At 39.6% G+C, this 27,272-nt stretch overlaps 1 protein-coding gene across 1 annotated transcript in view; it reads right to left on the reverse strand.

The window, feature by feature from the left end:
• MME (membrane metalloendopeptidase) overlaps positions 1-27,272 on the reverse strand; it is a 106,147-nt gene that overhangs the window by 58,675 nt on the left and 20,200 nt on the right. Inside the window, exons 4-8 of the mRNA XM_052638668.1 lie at positions 9,923-10,084; positions 8,627-8,707; positions 8,445-8,540; positions 8,207-8,325; positions 5,995-6,060 (exon numbers count right to left, since the gene is read on the reverse strand). Of these exons, the coding sequence (XP_052494628.1) occupies positions 5,995-6,060; positions 8,207-8,325; positions 8,445-8,540; positions 8,627-8,707; positions 9,923-10,084 (524 nt within the window). The remainder of the gene's footprint in view (positions 1-5,994; positions 6,061-8,206; positions 8,326-8,444; positions 8,541-8,626; positions 8,708-9,922; positions 10,085-27,272) is intronic.

Genomic DNA, 27,272 nt, shown 5'->3' on the forward strand with positions numbered 1-27,272 from the left:
AGGGCAGGTGGCTCGGTCAGGATCAGAGCCCTTTCCTCAGAAATTGATAGAGAGTAACAGAGATGGGATTTCTTTTCTCTAGATTGCAAAGCTGCCAACGATTATCTTTGATGCTGCAATAGAAATAGCCTGCTAGAAAAGGACTCCAACACAGCAGAAAGTAGAGCCTTGAGAATGGGAAAAAGAGTTAAGATGATTCAGTTGAACCCCTGGAACTAATCATGCTTGATTCACCCCTGGAACTTTACAGTTAGTTAGGTGTGGCAAACAAACAGAAAACATTTTTTTACAGAATTTAAGTTAGAGTAGGTTTCTATTGCATATAATTAATGTTCCTGACATATGGATCTTCTAATCCATGACTTGAGCAAATCATTTTGCTTATTTGGGTCTCTATTTTCTTAGTTTTAAAATGAGGAGTTGAACTAAATTCTTTAATGTCCCATTTAGCTCTTAAAGTCTGTGCATAAGTAAATATAATATGAAAATATATGATACTACCATGTAAAAAATACAAGAATATATTTCTTTGAGTTGCTATTGCCTTTAAGGCCTATTCCCTCTTTAGGAGGGAAAGTACAGAAAACAAAAAGGAACTGAGGTATTTAAATTCAGAACAATAACGAGAGGAATACAATATGCATTTCTCAAAATATAACATTCAAAACTGCTGAATAAAAGCACACAAGTTTGAAAAGCAGCGAGTTTGTTTGTTTGTTTTTTTTAACAAGAGAAAAACAGGTTTTGTTTTAAGGAAGGAGGTTAGACATAGTTCTTGAAAAAAAAATGCATTACCTATTTTCATCACTTAGTGATATAATGACACATTTTACTATTTTGAATGCCAAACAAATATTAGAACACAAAAATTTCATTCCTAGAATATCAGAAGCCCCCAAATACTTCAGTGTAGTGGAATGGACCTCCTTGTAATTACAGGTGCTGTTTTCATTGCTCATAAGTCTGGTTGTAGAATTGTAAGATGATTCCCTAGAAAGAGGGATCAAAAAAGACCTGGGGGAGATGGCCTTAGGTAATGATTTGATCAAGGCAATCTATAATTAGAGTCCCTTTGATCAGAAAGGGATGCTTCCTCTTCCCCAGCCCCTGAGACATATCTGCAAACCAAATGCCATATCACAGTGTGAAAATCACTGGCTAGAGTGACAGACAAAGAAGCCAGTCTTCTCTAGTCAAAGATAAAGCACCTTTCCTGTCCTCCCTGACACCTTCCCTCTCAACCATTCATCCATAGATTCTGCAATAGACATTAAATAGAGTATATAGAAATCTGCATGCTATGAGAACATATATGTTCTTCATCTAGACAAAAGCTCCAGGAAAGGCCTTCATGAGTAAATAAAATTCAAACTTAGACTAAAGGGATTAGGAGAAAAAGAGGAGGGCTGGCCAGATGGCATGCACATGTATATGTGTGTGTGTGTGTGTGTGTGTGTGTGTGTGTGTGTGTGTGTGTGTGTGTGTAGTGTTCTTGGCAAAGGAAACAGCATACATAAAAGTATATAAGTGAGCAACCTAGAGAGGTGGGATGGGGTTGAGGGTAGGATGGAGGTTCAAGAGGAAGGGGACATAAGTATACCTATGGCTGTTTCATGTTATATATATGTCAGAAACCAACACAGTACTGTACAGCAATTATCTGCTAATTAAAAATAAATAAATTATAGAAAGAAATAAAAAAGAATATAAGTGAAAAAATCAGTGAAAACCATTGTTATGCTGATACAATGATATTGAGATTTAGTCTAGCTTTATAAATTCTCTACTAGTGTTATTTTGTTACCCTATCCTTTTCACTATTTTTTCTCCATGAATGATAAAACCCTAAAAACAAAGTACTTGAAGGGACAGAATTCTTTCAGAGATAGCAGAGTAGTGGAAAAACTAGAATGAACTTTTATTTGATAGCTGGCTGGGGATGCAGATGAAACCAAGTGAGGGATTACAGGTAGTAATGACTGGGAAAGAGTAGCAATAATCATGAGGGAAATAAGTAGAAAATTAGAATTTTCTCCATATATACTCTTCCCCCTACTCCTAACACTCCAAAAGAATGGATTTTAAGATGAGAAGAGTACAGAAATGTTCTAGCAATTACCCATTTTCAGATGACAGAATTTCATCTCATAAAAAAAAAAGAATTCCATATTATATGTAGACTCCTCGCAACTGGAAGGACATTGCTTGGAGCTTGGAGCACTAAGCTGAGGCATATTCTGAGGTCAGAGATTAGGAGGAAAGAGTGAAGTGACCATATAGCCATAGTTATGGAAGCGGGGCAAGGCAGCCAGCATGCTGTGTTTGCTTCTCTTATCCAGATCACGAGAGGGCACCTAATTTGAGCCAATAATAACTTTCTAGCTGAAAGTGCTAGTGCTACTGAGTTTTCTAAATCATTTGTTCATGTAAAGAATTCTACTACTATGGAATACTACCCTTAGGAAGTTGGAATGAGGTGATGGATGAACAGAAGATAGGGACTAAAGTTCCAACTCTGGTTCTACTATTGTTGACTGAGCGTTCTGACAAAGACTGACAACCTCTCGGCCTTGGATTTCTCACTTATAAACTCTAATCACATTACTAATTCCAGATTTAATCTCCACTCCATTGCTTGACTATAAATATTTTGACTATAAGTATTTTCCCAACCAGTGGATGCAATGGGTAGTAGAGACTGCCAAATATAAATATCTTTGGTCTGAGCTCCTCTTCTTTTCAGTAATAGAACCTTGTTCCCATTAACTAAATTGTAATAAGGCATACACATGGCCACTTGTTTAATACTACATTTCTCAGCCTCACTGATACTTAGCTGTGTCCACATGACAATATTCTAAGCAGTGGAATGTATACAACTTCTGCATCACTTAAAAACAAGAAATTGCTTGTCTATCACTACCTCTTTTTTTTTTCCTATGAACTGAAATGTGAACAGGGCACTGATGAACCAACTTTGACCAAACGGACTACAAATAAAACACCTGAGGAGGTTGATATTAGAGCAATAGGTCAAAGAAAACAGTGCTCCTGGCCATTCCCATGAAGAGAGCTTCCTATCTCTCGAGACAGAACTGAACTTCTCTCTTGCTTTAAGATCCCAACTAATTTACAAACTCAAATGTCTAGAGAAACCACAAAGTCAATAAAAATCAGTGAATTATCTTGATGAGGACTGCCCAAGTCTGGAGAACAAAGGCCCTATCTGAAGGAACAACCATAAAAAAACTCTGTCCCACAACCACATGGGGATGTAGGTCTAGGGTTTCCAATCCTGGTAATTTATCAGGAGATCTGGATTCTCAAGTAACATCTTCAATTTGTATAAAATCTTGGCAACTAATATAAAATTTTTTAAAAATTAGCCACAGGTTAAACAAAATGCCTCTCTATGACTCAAACCTATGACCTAGATTATGACATTCTATTAATTATGAGACAATATTGAATACAAAATGCACAAACACACCATCCTCTTAACAACAGGATCCTTTCCAAATGAAAAAAATGCAAAAAGGAAACTTTATCACATTACGTGTATACACTGACTGCCAGGTATACCTTGATATCAGGAATGTTAAAATACAAAAAATATGTATCCTTTTAGTTGTTGTTTAGTTGCTAAGTCATGTCTGACTTTTTTGAGTCCCCATTGACTGGAGCCCGCCAGTCTCCTCTGTCCACAGGATTTCCCAGGCAAGAATACTGGAGTGGGCAGCCATTTCCTTCTCCAGGGGATCATCCTGGACCAGGGACTGAACTGACATCTCCTGGATTGGCAGGCAAATTTTTTGCCGCTGAGTTACCAGGGAAGTCCTCACATATCTTTATAAGGTTGGATAAATTCAGTATGTTTTTAGGATAAAATCCTAAATTTGAAAAACATTCCAGTTAATAACAATGAAAATGTAGTATAATGAACCAAAATTCTTCAGTCACCCTCAACTCTGCAATAGGAAGCAGCTAGATAGCTTGTAAAGCCAACAACTGCAACCCACACGATACCTGCATTGTCAAGAACTCAAATATCCCACACCCATTTGATTGTCTATGACATTAATTGTGGACTTTTATATATATCTTTGTATATATATCTTTTTCTTCATTTCACTGCTGTGTAGCCACTCATAAAGAGTGGCTTTAAATAAATTCACTTTTATATATATCTTTTATATTTATCTTATATATATATATCTTTTTATATATATCTTTTTCTTCATTTCAATGCTGTGTAGCCACTCATAAAGAGTGGCTTTAAATAAATTCACTTTATAGTGAATTTATTCCATGGCTTTTGAACTTAATAATGAGGCAAAATGCACACTCAGTATGAACATATAGAGTTAATCATTTTAATTAAGAAGTAATTTCAGCCACACCACCTCTGACCCCTTAGAATAAAAGGTAACTAAACGTACTTCTGAGCCTCAAATTAGGAGAGAAAACATTTATGGAACCAAACCTTCCCCAAATACTTAATACATTACACTGCTAAGTTTATCTTCTGTGGTTCCTTTGTATCAACAAGCAAGTGCACACCAACACCAGCTTGAGCAAGGCAAGGCTGTGAGACAATAAGAAGCAGTGTTGTGGGGTGTGAACAGAGTCAGAAGGTGGCCACAAAGGTTTGTCTGAACCCAATGCTCCTATGTGGATAGCCCTCTGAAAGTCAAATAGGAAGGCTCTAGAAGAATGGTGCTGAGTACAATGTATGTACTTACTGGACCATTCCCCTGTCTTCACTGGCACTGACCTAGACCATGATTCATCTGTTCATTTTTTAAATCATTTGAATTTATAGAGAAAATAAGACATTTAAAATTGGCTTTTCAGGGAGAATGGATACACCATGATATGGTTGCTGATACGCAGATGACACCACTTTAATGGCAGAAAGTGAAGAACTAAAGAGCCTCTTAATGATGGTGAAAGAGGAGAGTAAAAGAACTGGCTTAAAACTTAACATTCAAAAACTGAAGATCATAGCATCTGGTCCCATTACTTCATGGCAAACAGATGCGAAAAAAGTGGAAACACAACAGATTTTATTTTCTTGGGCTCCAAAATCACTGTGACTGCAGCCATGAAAGTAAAAGACGCTTGCTCCTTGGAAAAAAAGCTATGACAAACCTAGACAGAGTATTAAAAAGCAGAGACATTATTTTGCCAACAAAGGTTCGTATAGTCAAAGTTGTAGTTTTTCTAGTAGTCATGTACGGATGTGAGGGTTGGACCATAAAGAAAGCTAAGCACCAAAGAACTGATGTTTTTGAACTGTGGTACTAGAGAAGACTCTTAGGAGTCCCTTGGACAGCACGATCAAATCAGTCAATCCTAAGGGAAATCAGTCATGAATATTCATTGGAATGACTGATGCTGAAGCTGAAGCTCCAATACTCTGGCTACCTGATGTGAAGACATGACTCATTAGAAAAGACCCTGATGCTGGAAAAGATTAAAGACAGGAGGAGAGGAGTGCGACAGAGGATGAGATAGTTGGAAGGCATCATTGACTCAATGGACATGAGTTTAAGTAAATTGTGGGAGATAGTGAGGGACAGGGAAGCCTGGTGTGTTGCAGTTCATGGGGTCACAAAGGGTAGGACACGGCTTTCACAAAGGGAAGGACAGAGCTTAGCGACTGAACAACAGATGTATGCTGAGCCCCTTCATTGTTCCCCTGAAACTATTACAACTATAGCCCACTGTTAATGGGCTAAACTCCAATATAAAATTAAAAGTTAAAAATAAATAAGTAAATAATGGGCCACATGACTTAAATACTAAGAATCAAGACACAAACAAGGAATTTCAAGTTTATTTGTTTCTTAAAAGATCTTCATTTGTTCTGTTGAGAATACTCAGTCAAACGAAGCTCACTATTACGTATGAGTTTCAGTATCTGCCTGAGTGCAGAAGATAGAGGGTTAAGTTTAAATTATGTAGTTTAGTTTTGTTGGGTTTTTGGTTTACCTCTTTATATGCTGCAGTGCACTCATAGTAGTCTCTGGAAGGCAGGCCAAGTTGAGGTTGGTCAATCTATAAAAAATGTTCAAAGAAGAAAATATTCAGTTGACAAATTATGAGCATGCCTACCTATGTGTAAGCAAGATCTTAATGCTCTCGCTCTATATAACAAGATAACACTGAATGAATACACAATTAAGAAATGGTTTCCATAATACTTCTCAGTGTTAAACTGATGGGTAGGTGAGACAATCTGGAAGATCATATTACAGATATTTGAGAGAAACCAGGGAAATCTTAAACCCACAAAAACCATATGGGGAAGGAGTTTAATGTATAACAATGGGAGAGATAAACAAATACACATTAGAATCTAGGGCTGGAGAGTTTTATACTTTTATAGGACATTTCAGGTCCCTGAGTTTCTAATATACTCCCTTGCTGGATGTTTTCTTCTGCCCCTACCCTTAACTGTAATGGAAATAAATAAATAAATAAATAAATAAAAGGTAGAAAACCTTTATGGTGACTCAAGAAATTCTAAGCTAGCAGAAATCTTGCCAGAGATTTTTTTGAGACTCTCTACCCTAAGAGGGGGCTTCCTTGGTAGCTCAGTTGGTAAAAATCTGCCTGCAATGCAGGAGATCGGGGTTCAATCCCTGGGTCGGGAAGATTCCATGGAGAAGGGAATGTGTTAGTATTCTTGCCTGGAGAATCCCTACAGAAGAGGAGCCTGGTGGGTTATAATCCATGAGATGACAAAGAGTCGGACATGACTGAGCAACAAACACACACACACACAACACCCTAAGAGGACAGAGGAGACTCCTCTTCAGTTCTCTTCAGAGCTGCCCCGCTCAGGACATCAGCAGAACCAGCTGCCAGCTAAGCATATGAAAGAGGTAAACTATCTCTGCTCCAGCATGTCCACTCCACCCTGGATACCTCACGAAAGCTCCTAGACATCCTCGCAGCTTTGTGAGATTCTCTTCTACATGCTGCACGGTAAGTGGGTAAAGTAAACTAGAGCATTTATGGATGGAAGTGAGAAACCTAGCAGTGTAAAGAAACAGGGCAATATAAAAGAAACAGAACCCAGAAGACTGGCGGGGAAAGAACCAGAAGACATCCCCACAGGAGGGGTCCTGTTCCTTCTCTAACCTTCCGAGCCTCCTTAGCAACCCTCATATGGTGATCAAGCAGGATGCTGGCATTCCACAGCCAAAGGAGAGACTCTAGGAAGGCAGAAAGGATCCATTGCAGACGAGTCAGGTTCAATTGTTTTCATGGTTTTAATAAAAATGACCATAAGGATTTATATAACTGTGACATACATAAGCTTCTGTGACCTGTAACTTTTGGTAGTTTCTTTTACAGGAGACTAAAGAAAAGTTCTGTAAATGTTTTACTCCATTCCAAACATACTTATTAAGTACTAATCTCATCTTAAGCGATGTCTTAGGTTAACCTAAATGAATGGTTTATACTCTAAAAAAAATCAAATAAAGCCCTTTAAAAAGAATGACATTTTGCTTACTTTAACTGGGGAAAAAAAAGTACAGATGTAGCAAGCATCAAAATTATGTTCAAAATCCCATTTTTATGATCTTGTTGGAGTCAATTAGGAATTTCTGATTTCTAACCTATATTACTTATACAGACTAGACCATGCTCCTTTCATGAACATACAGAGAAATCAAGTGCTTTTTCTAAATTGTTGTTGTTTAGTCACTAAGTTGTGTCCAACTCTTTGTGACTCCGTGGACTGTAGCCCACCAGGCTCCTCTGCCCCTGGGATTCCCCAAGCCAAGAATACTGGAGTGGATTGCCATGCCTGCCTCCAGGGGATCTTCCTGCCCCAGGGATCAAACTCAAGTCTCCTGTATTGGCAGGTGGGTTCTTTACCACTGAGCCACCAGGGAAGCCCCTTTTCTAAACAGGAGAGACCTAAAGTCTTTCATTTCTTATCATTTATTTTTATAAAGGGAGAACTGTCTAAACAAAGATAGCAGAAAGGAGAGTTGAATGTCTAAAACACAGCATCAAGAAAACAGTTTCAAAATTGGAAATCCAGGTATCTGTCCTTGAATTTATTACCACTTTGTTCCTACAATTCAAATAAAAATAGGCCTTATTTCAAAATATCAATAACAACAATGCATGTGAATGTTTTGTCACAATTTAAAGATAACTCTGGCTGTTGGCCATACAAACTTACATGAATTATATGATTCGTAGAGTTTTTATCATCAGTGCCAACAAAAAAATTAATAATGACTTTTTTTCCATATTTAGAATTCAGTTGCGCAATAGATTTCTCAGCTGTCCACGAAGAACCTAAAGAAATGAAAGGTGAAGTATATTATTAGATGCTTAATGCATTAATACGATACTATAGTATAATAATAACAGATTTTATACAGAAATAATTTTTTTTAAAGGGAAAACTGTCTTACCATATTTTTGCTCCCAGTTTTCTAGCGCCACTGGCCAATCATATATATCTGGCAACAGTCTGAGCAGAGGTTCTCCGCCTCTGCTCTCAATAGCAGCTTTAAAAAATAATGAATATAAATATATTATGAAGTCTATACATATTTTGGCATACTCCTAGTAAAATAAAATAAAGAGCACTTACTTTCATTTATACAAGATCTATATAACATTTTTGCTTTCTGCACTGCTATTATATCTTCAGTTTTGGGTTCCTGAAGGACATCTGAAATGGAGTGTTGGTAAAACACATCAGTATAATTGTTCATTTGCAGCTCTAAATAATATTTTCAATGCAAGTTTGGTTAAAAAACAAAACAAAACACAGCAACTTGTATGTGTTCATACCTCTCCCATTCCAGGAGAGGCAGATGGCAACTCCTGGAACGGGAGAGGGAGTTGCCATCTTATGAGATCATTATTCCTGGTAGAGAAGGAGGAGTTACTTTCATTAGCCAACTTAAATGAAAGTCTTTTTGACTAGATTATTAGTTTCTGGTGAACAGTGATATGTACTGCTCTGCCGTACAGAAGTTACTTTTTCTGGTATTGAGATTAAAAAGAAAACAAATTTGTTTTGGAATTTTGAATTTAATATGATAGTGTTCTTGATGGTTGGAGGGTAATTATTTTTGTGTGATCATACTGTTCATGCTCCAAATGAAATGTTCTACTTGCTTGGATATTAAAAAATAGTAAAAAAAAAAAAAAAAAAAGTTTTTATTTTTACAAAGTAACTTCTAAACGAGAACACAGAATGTAGGATAACAAAGGGCTAGACACAACTTCCTCAACTTCCCAGGGAGAATGTCTTGATTATATCTGGATTAGAACAGATATACCTAGTCTGGAAGGCAAATCTTGGTAATATCTTATAGCAACTTCAACACAGGGCCAGGGTAGAAAGAACATGCATGTCCTGTTTAACAGAAATCATTTAATTTCTCCTGCAAAATGCATAAAGATGCCACCTTCATGGATAATACAGCATTTATCATGTTATATTCAAATGAAAGCAGGAATGCTGAAATGCCAACATATTCATTTTAGTGTCTTCCATCCTTAGAGTGACTCAGCAATGGTCCACAAAACTTGGAGGGATTATCAACTTTTAATTTTGTGTGACACTCCCTGTAATGGCTTTTACACTCCCAAGTAAAATCTTGAAAATGGATGTTATTAGTTGCTAAGTTGTGCCTGACTCTTTTGTGACCCCATAGAGTATGGCCCACCAGGCTCTTCTGTCCATGGGATTTCCCAGGCAAGAATAGTGGAGTGGGCTGCCATTTCCTTCTTCAGGGGATCTTCCTGACCCCGGGGGACCGAACCCACATCTCCTGCACTGGCAGGCAGATTCTCTACCACTGAGCCACCTGGGAAGGCCTTAAAATGGATATATTAAGACAGAAATCCTTGATACATAGACTTAAACTTCACTAACCTTTCAAAACGACTTCTAATTCATCTCTTAAAATGTCAAAGTTACTGTAACGAGAGCTGGTCTCAGGAATGACGTTACGTTTCAACCAGCCTCCGCAAGCATATTTGAAAAAGTCCGCACAAGGCTCAACAGTGGCATCCATGTTCTGGATCAGTCGAGCGGCTGAAAGACCAGAGAAAGGATGAGATACAGTGAAGGGTTTGTTTCATAAGTAGTTTGGAAGGGGAAAAAAAGAGACACGTTACTTCTTTATGATCAAGTCAACTGGACTGATGCTCTTCTTTTTACTTGTGCAACTGTGGACTCAGGTTGAGTGATGAATATTACCTGTGTATACTCCTTCTTCCTTTTCTATAGTTGGTTGGTTTTATTCTTGAGAGGTCTGGGTCCTCCTATCCTGCATCTTATCTCTTTCTTTAAATAACCAAGTGTCTTGCTAGTTTCTACCTCAGATGAAAGAAAGAATGAAGGCCTGCCTTAGCCGTCCTGGGCCTGGAGTCACTCTGCACTCTGATAACTTTGGCTGCTGACTTTGTTTTTCAAGGTGCTGTGACCTTTGACCATCTACGAGGATCTAAGGCATGTGGGATTGTTAATGAATTTTATTGTTTCAGTAAAGATCTGAAGCTATAGTTAGTACTTCTTGGACTCTGTTTACAATATTTCTGCAATTCATACTGGATATCCAATTTGCATTTGTTTATGTAGAGTCTGACATTATAAAATTAGCTGTAAGCTTGTTAGTTTTTCTTTCATCCACGATTTTATCTTTGAGAATTATGATGAAAAAACAAATCAACCAATGTTGAGTATTTACAATGTGCAAAACACTGACTGTACTAGGTGTCTCAATTAATAAAGAGATGCATGAAGAGAAAAATATTATATTATGTACAAGACTCCTGTGCTCACAATTTCTACACCTGAAATAGTGAGAAAACCCTACCATTGCCCTCCCCACATTCTTTCTCATACAAGTTGAACTGTTTTGCAAGGAAAACAAAAGAGCAATTGAGAATTCATCTGCATCAAGAAAGTATAAGTTCTCAAGTGAGCTTTTGAAAATACTTTGCCTTCTGAATAAATTAATTAATTAAACACTTTTAAAGAACTGCTGAGCTGTGTGGATTTTTCCAGCTTGGAATAGTAAATCTGTCTTCCAGCTGAGCCTCGAGCCCCTGCTTCTGACCCTTTCTGGACACGTTTGCCTGGCTCTCGTCTCAGTCTCCATCTTTTTAAGACTAAACTCTGGGTCGCCTCCAAACCAGTCCTCTCTGGATGTCTGTACTTAGGCAAGCTGTTCAATTGTTATCACAGCCTCGTAGGTTTGAAATCTTGAGTAGAATTCTGTGTCTCATGCTCTCTCTTGGGCTATCAGTAACCCTTTAGCCTTTTTCCTATACTCTAGACAATCAATGTCAACCTAATTTACATCTTCATCCCTTTGGACTAGACATCACCCAACTACTCCTCTTGCTCTTCATAGTACTATCTCTCTACTTCTATACATATGTTGCATATCTTTCACAAGTTAAACTTCCCCAAAGACCCTTTTGCTCTAGCTACTCCCTTGCTCAGAAATGTCAGTGGCTTGACACTGCCCAGGTTAAATTATGAACTCCTGAACTTGGCTAATCAAAAGTGTCTACCTTCTCTCTTTTTTCCTGTCTATGTGAAGTCACTCAGTCGTATCCGACTCTTTGCGACCCCATGGACTGTAGCCTCCATCCATGGGATTTCCCAGGCAAGAGTGCTGGCGTGGGTTGCCATTTCCTTCTCCAGGGGATCTCCCTGAGCCAGGAATCGAACCCGGGTCTCCCGCATTGCAGGTAAATGCTTTACCGTCTGAGCCACCAGGGAAACCCTTTTTCCTCTCTGGGTTTTCACAAAAACACTGTACTTTGGCCAGGTGGGTTTTGCCGCATGGAACAAACACTCCTGTGCTTCTCTACCCTGCATCTTTGTTTCTCTCCTCCTCACTCCACCCTTGTTTAAAAAAACAGTTTTATTGGAGTACAGTTCCTTTGTAAGGTTGTGTGAGTTTCTCCTGTACAGAAAAGTGAATCAGCTATACATAAATATATATTCCCTCTTTGTCACCACAGAGCAACGAGTAGAGTTCCCTGTGCCATGCAGTAGGTTCCTGTTAGTTATTTATTTTATACATAGTAGCATAAACATGTCAATCCCAGTCTCCCAGTTCATCCCACCTTCTCTTTCCTCGCCTTGGTATCCGTATGTTTGTGTCTTTATTTCTGCTTTGCAAATAGGTTCATCTGTACCATTTTCCTAGATTCCACATATATGTGTTAATATACGATTTTTTTTTCCTCCTTCTGACTTACTTCCCACCATATGACATGCTCAAGGTCTACCCATGTCTCTGTAAATGGCACAATTTTGTTCCTTTTTATGGCTGAGTAGAAACTTGACCCTTTTAACTTCTCCCATTCTTTCCAAATTCTACCCACTATTCAAGGTTCAGTTTCTGTCCCATCTCTTCCAAACCATAGGGAAAATTTCTTTCTCTGAACTCCTGGGAGGTCACTGTCTCACTCAGTCTTAAATGCTCTAGATTAGGCTATTTTGAATTTCTCCTGTGAATACCTGCTGAGTCTTCCTAACCATTCTGTTGATGAACTCAACCTCTTTGTATTCCTGTCACCTGGAATGTTCAGTAAAATGCGTTGTTTGTATGATGACATTACTGAATCATCAATGAGTCCTTTACTTGTTCCTCCTACACATCTCCTTCCCCAGTTCCTGCAGGTCAGACCAGTTCTCATTTCACAGCCTCCAGAGTCAATCCCACACTTCCAGTTCCCACAGTTCCCATTCTTTCTTGGGCCTTCCTCTCTAAGGCTCTATTCATGTCCTTTCACCAAAGTATGGCCCCAGGCCTCTCCCCATGCCATCCATCCCACGTGTCAAATGGATTCACACTATCCTAGCATTTCAGTATGAGATTTTCCACTCCAAACTATTCAATATTCCACTACAAAGTACTCAATCGTCTCGCATTCATAATAAAATCCAGATTCATAGCATAATCTAACCTTAATATACCTAGTGAAGCTTCTCTCACCACTTTCTTACATGAGCCATCTGCCCCAATTAAATGAATGTATTCATTTTATGCTATGAAACATCTTACATTTCTCCATTCCTGTAACTTTGACTATGTTGGCTCAACCCTTGTCAAAATATCCTTTTTTACTTTTTCACATTCAGAAATTTTAGGCTTGTTCAAGGCCCAGTTCAAATCCTTTTTCTTCATGAAGGACGGTCCCTACAAAGCCCATACTGGCTGACATCCATTTTTCTGTTGGAAAATCCATTGCCTCTTCACCTGGATTGTGGTTCCCGTAAAGGTAGAGATACAATTTCCAGTTTTCTCTCAGAGCCTAACATTGTGCTTGATCAAGACTTGTCAGTAAAAATTCTAACTTGAAACTTCGGTAAAGATTAAGAAATAGATCCTAAAAAGGAGAAAATGAAAATCTCTTAAACTTTTAAGGAAATGAAGATAGGATGACAGGGGAAATAAAAATAAAGACCTTAAATAATAGAAGATTATTATGTAAAGTGAAAAGCCAGAAAGCTGGAACCTGAAAGGACTACTATCTAAAGACATTCTCAGCACACATTTTTTAGCAATTTATACAACTCCTGTCTTTCAACATACTTTAAAAAGTGTAAGCTGAATGTTGTAAAGGCAACCACCATTTTGAAAGTACTTCTACTTTCTTCTATTCTCTAGATGGCTTCTATCCTAACACCACAAAGAGCCATAGACTCCTAGTTAGGAGGGCATCATGCTCAGAGGTTAAAACGTCTGCCTCCAATGTGGGAGACCTGGGTTCAATCCCTGGGTCGGGAAGTTCCCCTGGAGAAGGAAATGGTAACCCACTCCAGTATTCTTGCCTGGAGAATCCCAGGGATGGAGAAGCCTGGTAGCCTACAGTCCACGGGGTCGCAGAGTCGGACACGACTGAGTGACTTCACTTTCACTTTCTTTCAGGAGGGCATCGAACACATACTGACCCACCCTGAATGAAAAGGAGGAGCAGTGGCTGAAGTTCCACATTCATGAGCGCAAATGAGCGCAAATACATGCCACGTTCACACAGTCTCACCTCCCACAACGAAAAAGACGATCCTTCCCATCTTAGGCTGAATTCCTCACTTGATACCCAGTGAAACTACTTATGTCTGGACAACAAACCAAAGAAGCAGCATTCAAGCAATTTGTGAGGTATGTGCAGATGAGAGAGAGAGAGAGAGAGAGAGAGAGAGAGAGAGAGGGCGAGAGCGAGCACATCTCTGCCAACCCTTTCGGTGCCACTTTTAAAGTTTCCCTTTGACCAGAGAGCTCATCGGAGCGCAGGAGCTTCCAATCACATCAAAGAAAGTTCTGTTCTGATGAATATTTTGGGGCCATGGGCCAAGGCAAGTCATGGGCTAGCACTTTCATGCTGGGGCTTTGATCAACCTTCCTTTAATCTCTTATTGTGGGTTTTGATTCCCGTTTTGCACCTTATCCTCTGGACCTCCTCTGTGCTGGCTTTCCTTTGAAGTCAGCAGTAGACTCACGGGTAGGAGGGCCATAGGAAACAGACCCACCACTGTCAAGCTGATTGTAATTGTTTTTATACTTTGCGCTTTGTTTTGAATTACTCAACCTCTCCACAAAGCCACACCTGGGGCTCTTCAGATGTTTCCTAATCTGTGAGTTTCTGACTTCTGAGTAAACAAATGTGTTTTAAAAACAAACAAAATTATTTTACTTTCATAAACAGGCACAAAAATGATGTAGCAAATGCCTATGTATTGACATGAAATGATGTTGACCAGATGTTTATAAAGGTGAAAAAATGTGTATATTATGATTTTTTGAAAATCTGCATAAAAACAGAGACAGTCTAAAGGTCTTTACAACAATTATATTCCGGTAGAGGGATTATGAGTGTGTTTAATTTTGTGTTATTTGCTTATCTCTATTTTCCAATTTGTATTAGATGAACATGCTTTGCTTTTACAATAAGAAAAGAGTTTATTTTTAATTTAAGAAAATAGTCACACAAAGACAAGAAAAGTAATCTTTTATTAATAATGAGCTTATTTCTCATGAATGACAATTCTGAATGTTCTAGGCTGATAATAAATGGCACACTGTTTTTTTCTCCAACTAATCTTTTTGTAACATTTGCCCAACTTATTTGACCATAGGAATTTAAAAACAAGCTCAACTACCATCTGGGACATTATTAATTGCTGTATTCATTACCAGGGTCTATCATATGGGTATGGATTAAAAGATGCTACATAAGTTGAGAAAATGTTTAGAGTCCTTAAGTTAGTCAAACTTGTTCTGAATCCCTGAGCTTCCCCACTTTCTAGTTGTAAAAGAATAAGTAGTTCCTGGACATCCCTGGTAGTCCAGTGGTTAAGAATCTGCCTTCCATTTAAGAAAAAAAAAAAAAAGAATCTGCCTTCCAACGCAGGGGACACAGGTTTGATCTCTAGTCAGGGAAGTAAGATCCCACATGCTGCAAAGCAACTAAGCCTGCACTCAGACACCGCAACTACTGAAGCCCACATTCTGTGAGCTTGTGGGTCATGTGGTCCACAGCTAGAGAAAGCCTGTGCACCACAAGAAAGACCCAGGCCAGCCAAAAAGAAAACCAGCCAAAAAAGTAGCTTCCCCGAGATTCAGAAGCTAGTAAGTAAAGGAGACCCAGAACTTACACTTGGGTGTGTGTGGCTCCCCACTCACACTCTCCCCTCCACACTCTGGCCATAGCCGGAGTGTGTGAGAAGCAGTGAGCGTGTGCCATCCCTCTCTCCTCCTGCACTTCTTCCCAATTACCCTTTATTCTCTCCTTGCCCTGCCCTCTTCTTCACCTCCTCTCCTCCCCTCAATGTTGAGCTTATCACCAGAAACTAGCGCAGAGTCCAAGAAAGGAGAAGGCATCAGAATTTGGAGTCTGTAAGGGGCCAGGAAGAAGGACAGGGAAAGAAACAGATAAATTCTTCACAGAGGAACAAGCAGACAGAGGCACACCCAGGAGAGCTCTTCTTGAGGTAGACACGTAGCAGGGCTCTTGTCTAACCCTCTTCTAGATAGAGCAGGATGGATGATGGAGAGAGATTTTCCATGATATATTTAACAGCAACAACTTTCAACTCTGGTTAACCATGTGAATCACCTTAGAAGCCTTTTAAACATAAAGATGCAAAGTATAGATCCCTGATCAATCAAAACCTTTGAGGTGGTTCCAGCATCTTTTAATGCTTCCTGAGTGATTCTAATGTCCATCCAAGGGAAGAACTACCAGATTAGACAATAGAGAAACATGGAAAATGAAAACAAGAGAACTCAGTATCAGCAAGTAAAGACAGTACTATGCTTAGAGGTGTGTGTGTGTGTGTGCTCAGTTGTGTCCAACGTTTTGCGACCCGACTGACCCATGGACTCTAGCCTGTCAGGCTCTGCTGTCAATGAAACTTTCAAGGGAAGAATACTGGAGTGGGTTGCCCTTTCCTACTCCAGGCATACCTGGATGGATCAGGCCTATTCCTTCTCGTCTTTCCAGCCTATAAGTGTGAATGGCCTTGTGTCATGACAACCCATATTTCTAAGTGCACTGATCCTTTCCAAGTCCCTGGCACAGTATGGAAGGTAACCACACACGTGTCTTCTGTACAGGCCCACTCTCCTTAGGCCTCCAATATACTGGGTTTGCCTCCACAGCCTCCTTTCCTGGATCCCATCCACAACCTCTGGTGCAGGGAACATGCTCTCTTCCATCAGTCACTGTCTTAAAGGAGTCCCAAGAGGGCTCATAGTCCCTCCAGGTGAGCTCTCTTGATTTTATCTCCATGCCTTCCTCTACCAAGAACCACAAGGACCAGTGAGCCTGGTTTGGGGGGAGAGCCACAATAGCAAAAACTGGACTGCATACAGAATCACTTCTCCGATGGGAAAGGTTTTCTTCAACAGACATTTGTGTTGAGCTTGACTTTTTATTCCTCTGAGATGAGCTCTATCTATCTCGGGAGGACCCTGGCCCTCTCAGCAAACAGACCCAAGACACAACCACTCCACTAGTTATCAGACATGATTAGGCATGGTGGAATTCTAGTTTCACTAGAAACCAGTTACTGGTCTACCTCAAGAAGAGGCAATCCATGGTCTGCCTTTGAATGCCAATAGCTTCCAATATCTTAGGATCCCCCTTTTTTATCTGTATGCCATACTTTCAAATAACATCAATGGTTTGCTGACTGAAAATGGAATTTGGGGCAATATCAAAAGAAAGATTTCTAAATTTATACATGTACATTCCATAGAGGCCAGTTTTCTGGTCCTGTGTGTATGAATGTGTATGTGTATTTTAAAGAGACTTCTTCAGGTGTCAAGTGCTCCTAGGAAGACTCTCAGGAAAATAATGTAATCTGAAATAAATGATTGCCACTGGATAGCAAGAAGCTTTGTGTTGTGGCACTTTGTTGTAAGTTTAATTTTCTTTAATGTTGATCCTTACTTAGTAGATCCCTGATACATTCCCGTGCAAATGAATTAACAGGAATTATGAACAGGATTCAGACTTAAACTGAAGAAAGTAGGGAAAACCACTAAAGCATTCAGGTATGACCTAAATCAAATCCCTTATTGATTATACAGTGGAAGTGAGAAATAGATCAAGGGATTAGATCTGTTAGACAGAGTGCCTGGTGAACTATGGACGGAGGTTCGTGACATTGTGCAGGAGGCAGTGATCAAACCATCCCCAAGAAAAAGAAATGCAAAAAGGCAAAATCGTGGTCTGAGGAGGCCTTACAAATAGCTGTGAAAAGAAGAGAAGCTAAAGGCAATGGAGAAAAGGAACGATATACCCAATTGAATGCAGAGTTCCAAAGAATAGCAAGGAGAGATAAGAAAGCCTTCCTCGGTGATCAGTGCAAAGAAATAGAGGAAAACAATAGAATGGGAAAGACTAGAGATCTCTTCAAGAGAATTAGAGATACCAAGAGAATACTTCATGTAAAGATGGGCACAATAAAGGACAGAAAAGGTATGGACCTAAGAGAAGCAGAAGATATTAAGAAGAAATGGCAAGAATACACAGAAGAACTATACAAAAAAGATCTTCATGACCCAGATAATCACAATGGTATGATCACTCACCTAGAGTTAGACATCCTGGAATGAGAAGTCAAGTGGGCCTTAGGGAGCATCACTACGATCAAAGCTAGTGGAGGTGATGGAATTCCAGTTGAGTATTTCAAATTCTAAAAGATGATGCTGTGAAAGTGCTGCACTCAATATACCAGCAAATTTGGAAAACTCAGCAGTGGCTGAAGGACTGGAAAAGGTCAGTTTTCATTCCAATGCCAAAGAAAGGCAATGCCAAAGAATGCTCAAACTACCACACAATTGCACTCATCTCAGTCAGTTCAGTTCAATCGCTCAGTCGTGTCTGACTCTTTGCGACCCCATGGACTGCAGCCCACCAGGCCACCCTGTCCATCACCAACTCCCAGGGTTTACCCAACTCATGTCCATCAAGTCGGTGATGCCATCCAACCATCTCATCCCTCTGTCGTCCCTTTCTCCTCCCGCCTTCAATCTTTCCCACCATCAGGGTCTTTCCCAATAAGTCAGTTCTTTGCATCAGGTGGCCAAAGTATTGGAGGTTCAGCTTCAAAGTCAGTCTTTCCAATGAACACCCAGGACTGATCTCCTTTAGGATGGACTGGTTGGATCTCCTTGCAGTCCAAGGGACTCTCAAAAGTCTTCTCCAACATCACAGTTCAAAAGCATCAGTTCTTCAGCGCTCAGCTTTCTTTATCGTCCAACTCTCACATCCATACTTGACTACTGAAAAAACAATAGCCTTGACTGGACAGACCTTTGTTGACAAAGTAATGTCTCTGCTTTTTAATATGCTGTCTAGGTTGGTCATAGCTTTTCTTCAAAGGAGTAAGCATCTTTTAATTTCATGGCTGCAATCACCATCTGCAGTGATTTTGGAGCTCCCCAAAATAAAGTCTGCCACTATTTGACTGTTTCCCCATCTATTTCCCATGAAGTGATGGGACCAGATACCATGATCTTAGTTTTGTGAATGTTGACCTTTAAGCCAACTTTTTCACTCTCCTCTTTCACTTTCATCAAGAGGCTCTTTAGCTATTCTTTACTTTCTGCCATAAGGGTGGTGTCATCTGCATATCTGAGGTTATTGATATTTCTCCTGGCAATCTTGATTCCAGCTTGTGCTTCTTCCAGCCCAACGTTTCTCATGATGTACTCTGCATATAAGTTAAATAAGCAGCGTGACAATATACAGCCTTGACGCACTCCTTTTCCTATTTGGAACAAGTCTGTTGTTCCATGTCCAGTTCTAACTATTGCTTCCTGACATGCATACAGATTTCTCAAGAGGAAGGTCAGATGGTCTGGTATTCCCATCTCCTTCAGAATTTTCCAGAGTTTGTTGTGATCCACGCAAAGGTTTTAGCATAGTCAATAAAGCAGAAATAGATGCTTTCTTGGAACTCTCTTGCTTTTTTGATGATCCAGCGGATTTTGGCAATTTGATCTCTGGTTCCTCTGCCTTTTCTAAAACCAGCTTGAACATCTGGAAGTTCACGGTTCCTACATGCTAGTAAAGTAATGCTCAAAATTCTCCAAGCCAGGCTTCAACAGTACGTGAACCATACTGTTCCAAACAGTGTTCCAAGTAGACTAGTTCCAAATAGGGAAAGGAGTATGTCAAGGCTGTATATTGTCACGCTGCTTATTTAACTTATATGCAGAGTACATCATGAGAAATGCTGGGCTGGAGGAAGCACAAGCCAGAATCAGGATTGCCAGGAGAAATATCAATAACCTCAGATATGCAGATGACATCACCCTTATGGCAGAAAGTGAAGAAGAACTAAAGAGCCTCTTGATGAAAGTGAAAGAGGAGAGTGAAAAAGTTGGCTTAAAGCTCAACATTCACAAAACTAAGATCATGGTATCTGGTCCTATCACTTCATGGCAAATAGATGGAGAAACAGTGGCAGACTATTTTGGGGGGTTCCAAAATCACTGCAGATGGTGACTGCAGCTATGAAATTAAAAGACGCTTGCTCTTTGGAAAAAAAGTTATGACCAACCTAGATAGCATATTCAAAAGCAGAGACATTACTTTGCCAACAAACGTCCGTTTAGTCAAACCTATGGTTTTTCCATGGCTTTGTGAGAGTTGGACTATAAAGAAAGCTGAGCACTGAAGAATTGATGTTTTTGACCTGTGGTGTTGGAGAAGACTTTTGAGGGTCCCCTGGACTGCAAGGAGATCCAACCAATCCATCCTAAAGGAGATCAGTCCTGAATATTCATTGGAAGGACTGATGCTGAAGCTAAAACTCTAATATTTTGGCCACCTGATGCGAAGAACTGACTCATTGGAAAAAACCTTGATGCTGGGAAAGATTGAAGGCAGGAGGAGAAGGGGATGACAGAGGATGAGATGATTGGATAGCATCACCGACTTGATGGACATTAGTTTGGGTAAACCCTGGGAGTTGGTGATGGACAGGGAGGCCTGGTGTGCTGCAGTTCATGGGGTCGCAAAGAGTCAGACATGACTGAACAACTGAACTCAACTGAACTGAACTGATGAATAGGGTGAATTTCTATTATTTGATGGATTTGTTCTAAAGTCAACAGTAACACTGAATTAACAAATATTGATTCTGTATAGCTCAGGAAACTCAGTGCCCTGTGGTGACCTTAATTGGAAGGAAATTGAAAAAAGAGGGGATATATAGCAGATATAGCGATATAGCGGATTCACTTTGCTGTACAGTAGAAACTAACACAAATTGAAAGCAACTATTCTCCAATAAAAATTCATTTAAAAAAATTCTGAAGCACTGACCCTTGGAAAATACAATGTTAAGTTCCTATGAGCCTCTGATCACACACCATTTTCATCAACTGATCAATACATAACCTTGTTTTATGTGTTCTTGTTTAATATCTGATTTAATATATACTCATCGATTCATTAACATTGAAGTCAGAGCCAACAGCACTACAACTCATACCTGAGTGAAGCTTATGTATCACATGTCTTTTCTCTGTAAGGCCCATCACAGCCTTCTTGCACTTAGGAACACTAGATAGCACTTCAGCACTAGGCCTGGGGACCATTTTAAACAATATAATAATTAACAAATTGTATAAAAAATGTGAAACATGTGGCAGTAAAAAGACCAAGAGAAGGACCCTCGTTTACAATCTCATTGGACATCATCAGGGTACACATATGCGGGTGACAGAAATCTTTCATCAATCTATAAATGATCTCAAAAGTGTGAAGACTGATTTGGAGGTTACAAATAAATTTTAGCCAGTAAGCAAATTAGCAAATATAAAATTTGTAAATGACTAGGGTCAACTACACTCTTGTCCATTTTTTTTCTTTCAGGCTTTTAAAAAATATCCAGGAAAATGTGCAAAACAAACAACTATATTACTTGGAAATGGACTTGAATAATTTCTTTCTCAGTTACTATCATATTAGTAAAAAATCCTGGCCACTATATGTTTTAGTGTTGAACATTTTTAATAGACTAGGCATCTATTTATTTACAACAAATATGAAACATTCCTAGCTTGGTGGCAAATCTTCTTCAGTGACTATTCTTTCCCTGCTTAAATCAGGTTTAAGGAAGCTGTTATGAGCAAAACTGTTTTCAGCTATTCTCTCTCAGTCGGCCTACGCCCTTGGTTTTTTGCTCTCAACCACATGACATTTTCATTTTGGTACCTTAAAAATTACTATAATCATCAGCCTGGTCTATGACCATTTTGGAAGTGTCCAGAAGACGTCAGAGAAATGCTGGGCATCTAGGAGCAAACGCTCCTGTGAAGACCAGAGGACATTCATTTCTGATTCAACCTCCTAACCTGTCTGCTTTATTAACAGATACCAAGCTTGATACTTGGGTTTCCCTGGTGGCTCAGTGGTAAAGAACCCACCTGTCAATGCAGGAGACACAAGAGATGCGGGTTCAATCCCTGGGTTGCAAAGATCCTCTGGAGAAGGAAATGGCAACCCACTCCAGTATTCTTGCCTGGGAAATCCCATAGACAGAGGAGCCTGGTGGGCTACAATCCAAAGGCTTGCAAAGAGTTGGACATGACTAAGCAACTAAACAACAAACCACAAAGCTTGCTATTGCTTACTAGGCAATTTTTGACAATTTAAAAATCTCCTTTGACAACATTCTGAAAGTACTGCTGACCTCATTCCCCTGCTGCCACCCTCCTCCCACCATCTCCCAACCAAAATTAAGGCAAAGTCAGAACGTTTTGAAAGAACACAAGGAAAATGCAATGTAATTACAACGGGTCACAAAGGACTCCATTCAGAAGGCAGCAATGTAGAAACTAGAATCTGGGGGACCATTCGTAAAGAGAAAATGACTGAAAATTAGCAAGCACACAGATAATGCTAATAAAACCAAACAGTTTTCATTATAAATGTTCAGATTCTTGCAAAATCCAACCCTCCTTTTTAAATGAAATCCCTGTTTCAAATGGCTTTTCTGATACCTTGGTTAAAGAAAGGTTGAGGGGAAGCAGGTGAGGGAATACCTGATGCTAGATGTAATCAGGATGTAATAAGAACTGCTAATCATTTAGTCAAACACTCCCTGTCAACCACTGGGTGAGTTCAAGCTAAGCCAAAGTCAAATCTTGCACTATTCCAACTGGTCAGTGCCAAAAGCCACCTCTATACCACTGTTCAGAAACTGTGGATTTACACAAGTAGATTTGAAGAAAGTTTCAAGATAGTGAATTTTCTCTGTAGAGTTGAAACTCCCAGGAAAGGAGATTTACTTTTCGTGTTTTAGCTTGAAGAGTAATTAGTTTAAAATTATATTTATATACGACATGCATGTGTGCTCAGCCATGTCTGACTCTTTGTGACCCCATCTGGCAATGTAGCCCGCCAGACTCCTCTGTCCAGGCAAGAATACTGGAGTGGGTTGCCATTTCCTCCTTCAGGGGATCTTCTCAACCCCGGGACTGAATTCTGCATATGGCACATCTCCTGCTTTGGGAGGCAGATTCTTTACCACTGTACCATGTGACCAATTTACCTTGAATGCATAAGCATAAACATACACTCAGAACCACGCCCCCTCAGGAGGCATACCCACATACACACAGACACAAGCTATATACATAGTTAACCTGGAATCCATTTGCTATCAGATTTACAGATAAACTCACTGTCACATTTATAGGTAAAATATAAACTATAGGATTTTAATTAAGGTTCAGCCAAAGATGCACATGTCATAATAACAATAAAAAGTCAGTGTTTGACACGTGTTAGGCACCAGGCACTTACTTCATGCATTTGCTTCAAACTTTAAGTTTGAAGTATGGCAACAATATTTTTGTCCCCACTTTGTGTGCCTGGTCGCTCAGTCACGTCCAACTCTTTGAGACCCCATGGACTGTAGCCCGCCAAGTTCCTCTGTCCATGGGGATTCTCCAGGCAAAATACTGGAGAGGTTTGCCATGCCTTCCTCCAGGGGATCTTCCCAATCCAGGGATCAAACTCAGGTCTCCTGCATTGCAGGCAGATTCTTTGCTGTCTGAGCCAACAGAGAAGCCCACTTTAGAGCTATAGTAATTGAGTCCCTACTTTAGAGCTAAAGAAATTTAAGATAAGGAATCTGTATGCGAAGTCACACTGTTGGTAAGTAGCAATGCTGAAGGTTTTAATTATTTTTCTTTCTTACAACATCTTCCCATTGCTCTATAAATAGGACATGTTATGTTTATTTTAAGGAAACCTAGGCATTGAATGATTACATGCTTGAAGTTATCAATATGACTTTAGAGAGAGCCTAGGTCTAACTTTAAGCTGATGTCTTTCTACAGAATCATCCTTCCATAGCTCCAAATAACACCAGAAAACATTTTGAAAGCTCCACAGAGAGAATCCAAATTAAATTATATAGCAGTCACTGTTTTTTTCATGCCCAATTAAGATTTTAATTGCTTCATAACATGAGTATAGCTACATAAAGTTTTCCACCTCGTTTGACCCTAGACTTTAGAACTTGTATAGATAATTACAGAAATCTCAAGTCTAATGGACCTACAGTAATAATACTTAGTTGGCATTTCCAAATTAGTGAAATTCTTCAGCCTTATCTTACAGCCAATTTAAATGAATGGCTCATAGCCAAGAGAGGATAGTCAATAATTTTCCAGTAGGGATTCCTTCAAAATTCACAACCCAAAACATCCTGTTAACGAATGGAAGCCCTGAAACTGTTACAATGAAGTTAAAGTGCCCTAAATCTAAAAATAAATTTTCCTTTTCAAGTCCAATTTGCATTTTAAATCCTAAAAGATTCTCTGCTGTTAAAAAGCTATTAAAGATTATACTGCAATTTAAATACAATATATCACTTAAAATAAGTTATCAAGGCTGCATGTTGATTATAATATTAATGAATAATAATATTCCTCATTTAAGGAAAGATGAAGGTTATGAAAAGGCTATATTGTTCCCTTTGTAACTTTATTAGGTAGATCTCAAACTCTGGACACTGGTGGGTATCTCTAAGGAGAAAGCAATGAGATTACATGGCCATGTTTCTCCCATTTAAAAATTTTGCTATTTTGGATCATGCTGTCAAACAAAGTGATCAGTCCAACTTCAGTGATATGTAATTACTGGGAGTAATTCAAAACATTCTGCCTTTGCATCAATTTTGGATAGGGAGTGGTGCAAGATCACAATAGAAGGATAAACTGGGTCATTGGTGCTTTAGAATGCTGCCTAAAATGAAGTCAAAATCATAAAAACAAAACAAAACTCTAGTGGGCACTATGACATGGAGTACATAATAACAAATTAGGCATTTAGTGAATACAAGGTAGTGTAAGCTCCATATGTTTATCTTTTTAAAACCTATCTCTCTTCTATTACAGAAGACCCAGAAGATTATGTTAAATCATTTGCCTTCTCCAAAAAAGATTTTTTTCGTTGTGGACCATGAAAAGACTCTGAAATTTTCAACAACTATTTTTGAGTACCCCCAGATGTCTGACATTATTGGGATCTGAATATATGTCATGGTGAATGTGTGTTGTGTGTTAGTCACTCAGTCGTGCCCAACTCTTTGCGACCCCATGGACTGCAATCCACCAGGTTCCTCTGTCCATGAGATTTTCCAGGCAAGGATACTGGAGTGGGTTCCCATTTCCTTCTCCAAACCCCTGCCCTCACAGAATCTGCAGGGTTTCCTCTGACACAAGACTATTTCTTTCATGATGTACATGAATTCCTACAAAGTAACTATATCTAGAAAGGAAGGGTTGTTATGCTCCACTCTCATTTCCAGTTCCTAAACTTCTCTAGTATTCAGTTGATAGGTAAAGCTCCTATTTTCTATAACTCAGAGATAAGGAGATACTTGCAGTGTGCTTCTATAAATGAGCTTATTTTGGGTGATTGTGCGGACTAACCAGGAGTCTGAATGAGCATACCATGAGTGAAACATATTCCTGGGATAGAGGAATCTTCAAGGATGATGGTCAAAAACCAGCCACACTTAGCCAAACAGAGACATTTAAGAGAAGGTGAGCACAGGATCTCACTAAAGGAGAGCAGAGATGAGTTATTGAGAAGGGAGAAGCTCTGAGAGAGCTGGTGTTGGAAAAGAAAGGACAGACTAGTGGAGATTTTGGTCATATGAAGCTGGAAATGCTAAAGTAAGTAGGAAATTAGTTACAAAATCTCCCTGAAAGAAGAAAATAGTGGGAGAGAAATACATACAGAAACTGTCTCCTTGTTGACCCAGTTCTAGCTTAGAAGGGTAGAATTAACAAGGAAAATTAAACCACCAAGAAGAGAATAATTGACTTTACTGCTAGCAAAAGAGATAGATGAGACGGAAAAGGGCTAAACTCGGGAAATTTGATGCGGAGATACAAAACTAAGAAATCTGATTTCAGTATGTGGAACAGTCAGAATGAGACCACTTCTTTGCTGCTGTATTTATATACCAGGTGCCCTGAAAACACCTTGCTTAGACAACAGTGGCTTTCTAACCAAGATAAGGAACCTGACAGAATAAATATAAACAAATATAAAATGTAAATAAAATATATAAATATAAAACAAAAAATATTCATATATGCAATCAGTATTTATTGGTGACTTACTATTTGCGATGCACCTTATTAGCTGCTAGAAACAGACTGATGAGTAAGATAGAAATAGTTATTATAGTGGGGCAAATCTAGACATTGGAGAACTAACTACAAGTATGATGTGAGTTATGGGTAAACATATAGGATGTGTTGGGAGCAAAGGTGGAGAAGGCGATGGCACCCCACTCCAGTACTCTTGCCTGGAAAATCCCATGGACGGAGAGGCCTGGTGGGCTGCAGTCCACGGGGTTGCAAAGAGTCGGACACGACTGAGCAACTTCACTTTCACTTTTCACTTTCATGCATTGGAGAAGGAAATGGCAACCCACTCCAGTGTTCTTGCCTGGAGAATCCCAGGGGCGGGGTGGCCTGGTGGGCTGCCATCTATGGGGTCACAGAGTCGGACACGACTGATGCGACTTAGCAGCAGCAGCAGGGAACAAAGGAGTTAGCTAGGCAAAGGTGAAAGAGGGAAGATATTTCATTCATTCATTCATTCAACAGATAGTGGAGTCAGGAACAGAGTTATGGTCCAGAGAGAAGGTGAGTGACGGGCTTGACAAAAGAGGCAACTGAAAGAGGACTGGAGTGTAGAGCAGCTCTCTGTGAGTACGGAAAGGTAGGTCATCCTCAGAAGGAAGGATACAGGATGGATAAAGAATGAAGGGCTAGATCCCCAGGGCTTCAAAATCCCCAGGGCAGAGCATCCCTGAAGAGGAGCCCTGCCTCTTCAGTTGGTGGAAAGAGATCTGTGGGAACCAACAAGCAGGGGCTTGGCCTTTGTCACCCTGTCCAGTTTAGGGAAGGGAGTTGATCACGGGAAAGGATTTCCTCTTGCTGAGGTTGCAGGAAATAGCCAGCTTTGTCCTAGAAGTCCTCATCATGTGCATCTAATAGAAATGGGCCTTTTGATCCTCAGTCTATCTGGATGGCTGGTCAGAAAGTTATAAACCATCTTTCAGCACATGCCCTTGCCCAGTCAACTTAGGTTTTCAGGAGCCCTTGCTTGGACAAGGCCTCCCCATGAATCCAGACAGAGTTCTCATGGATTACAGATATTAATCTGTAAGAAGAGTTGACCTCTTCTGTAAGATTTGTATACAA

The sequence above is a fragment of the Budorcas taxicolor genome, chromosome 1, assembly GCF_023091745.1.
Source record: "Budorcas taxicolor isolate Tak-1 chromosome 1, Takin1.1, whole genome shotgun sequence".
Taxonomy (NCBI): Eukaryota; Metazoa; Chordata; class Mammalia; order Artiodactyla; family Bovidae; genus Budorcas; species Budorcas taxicolor.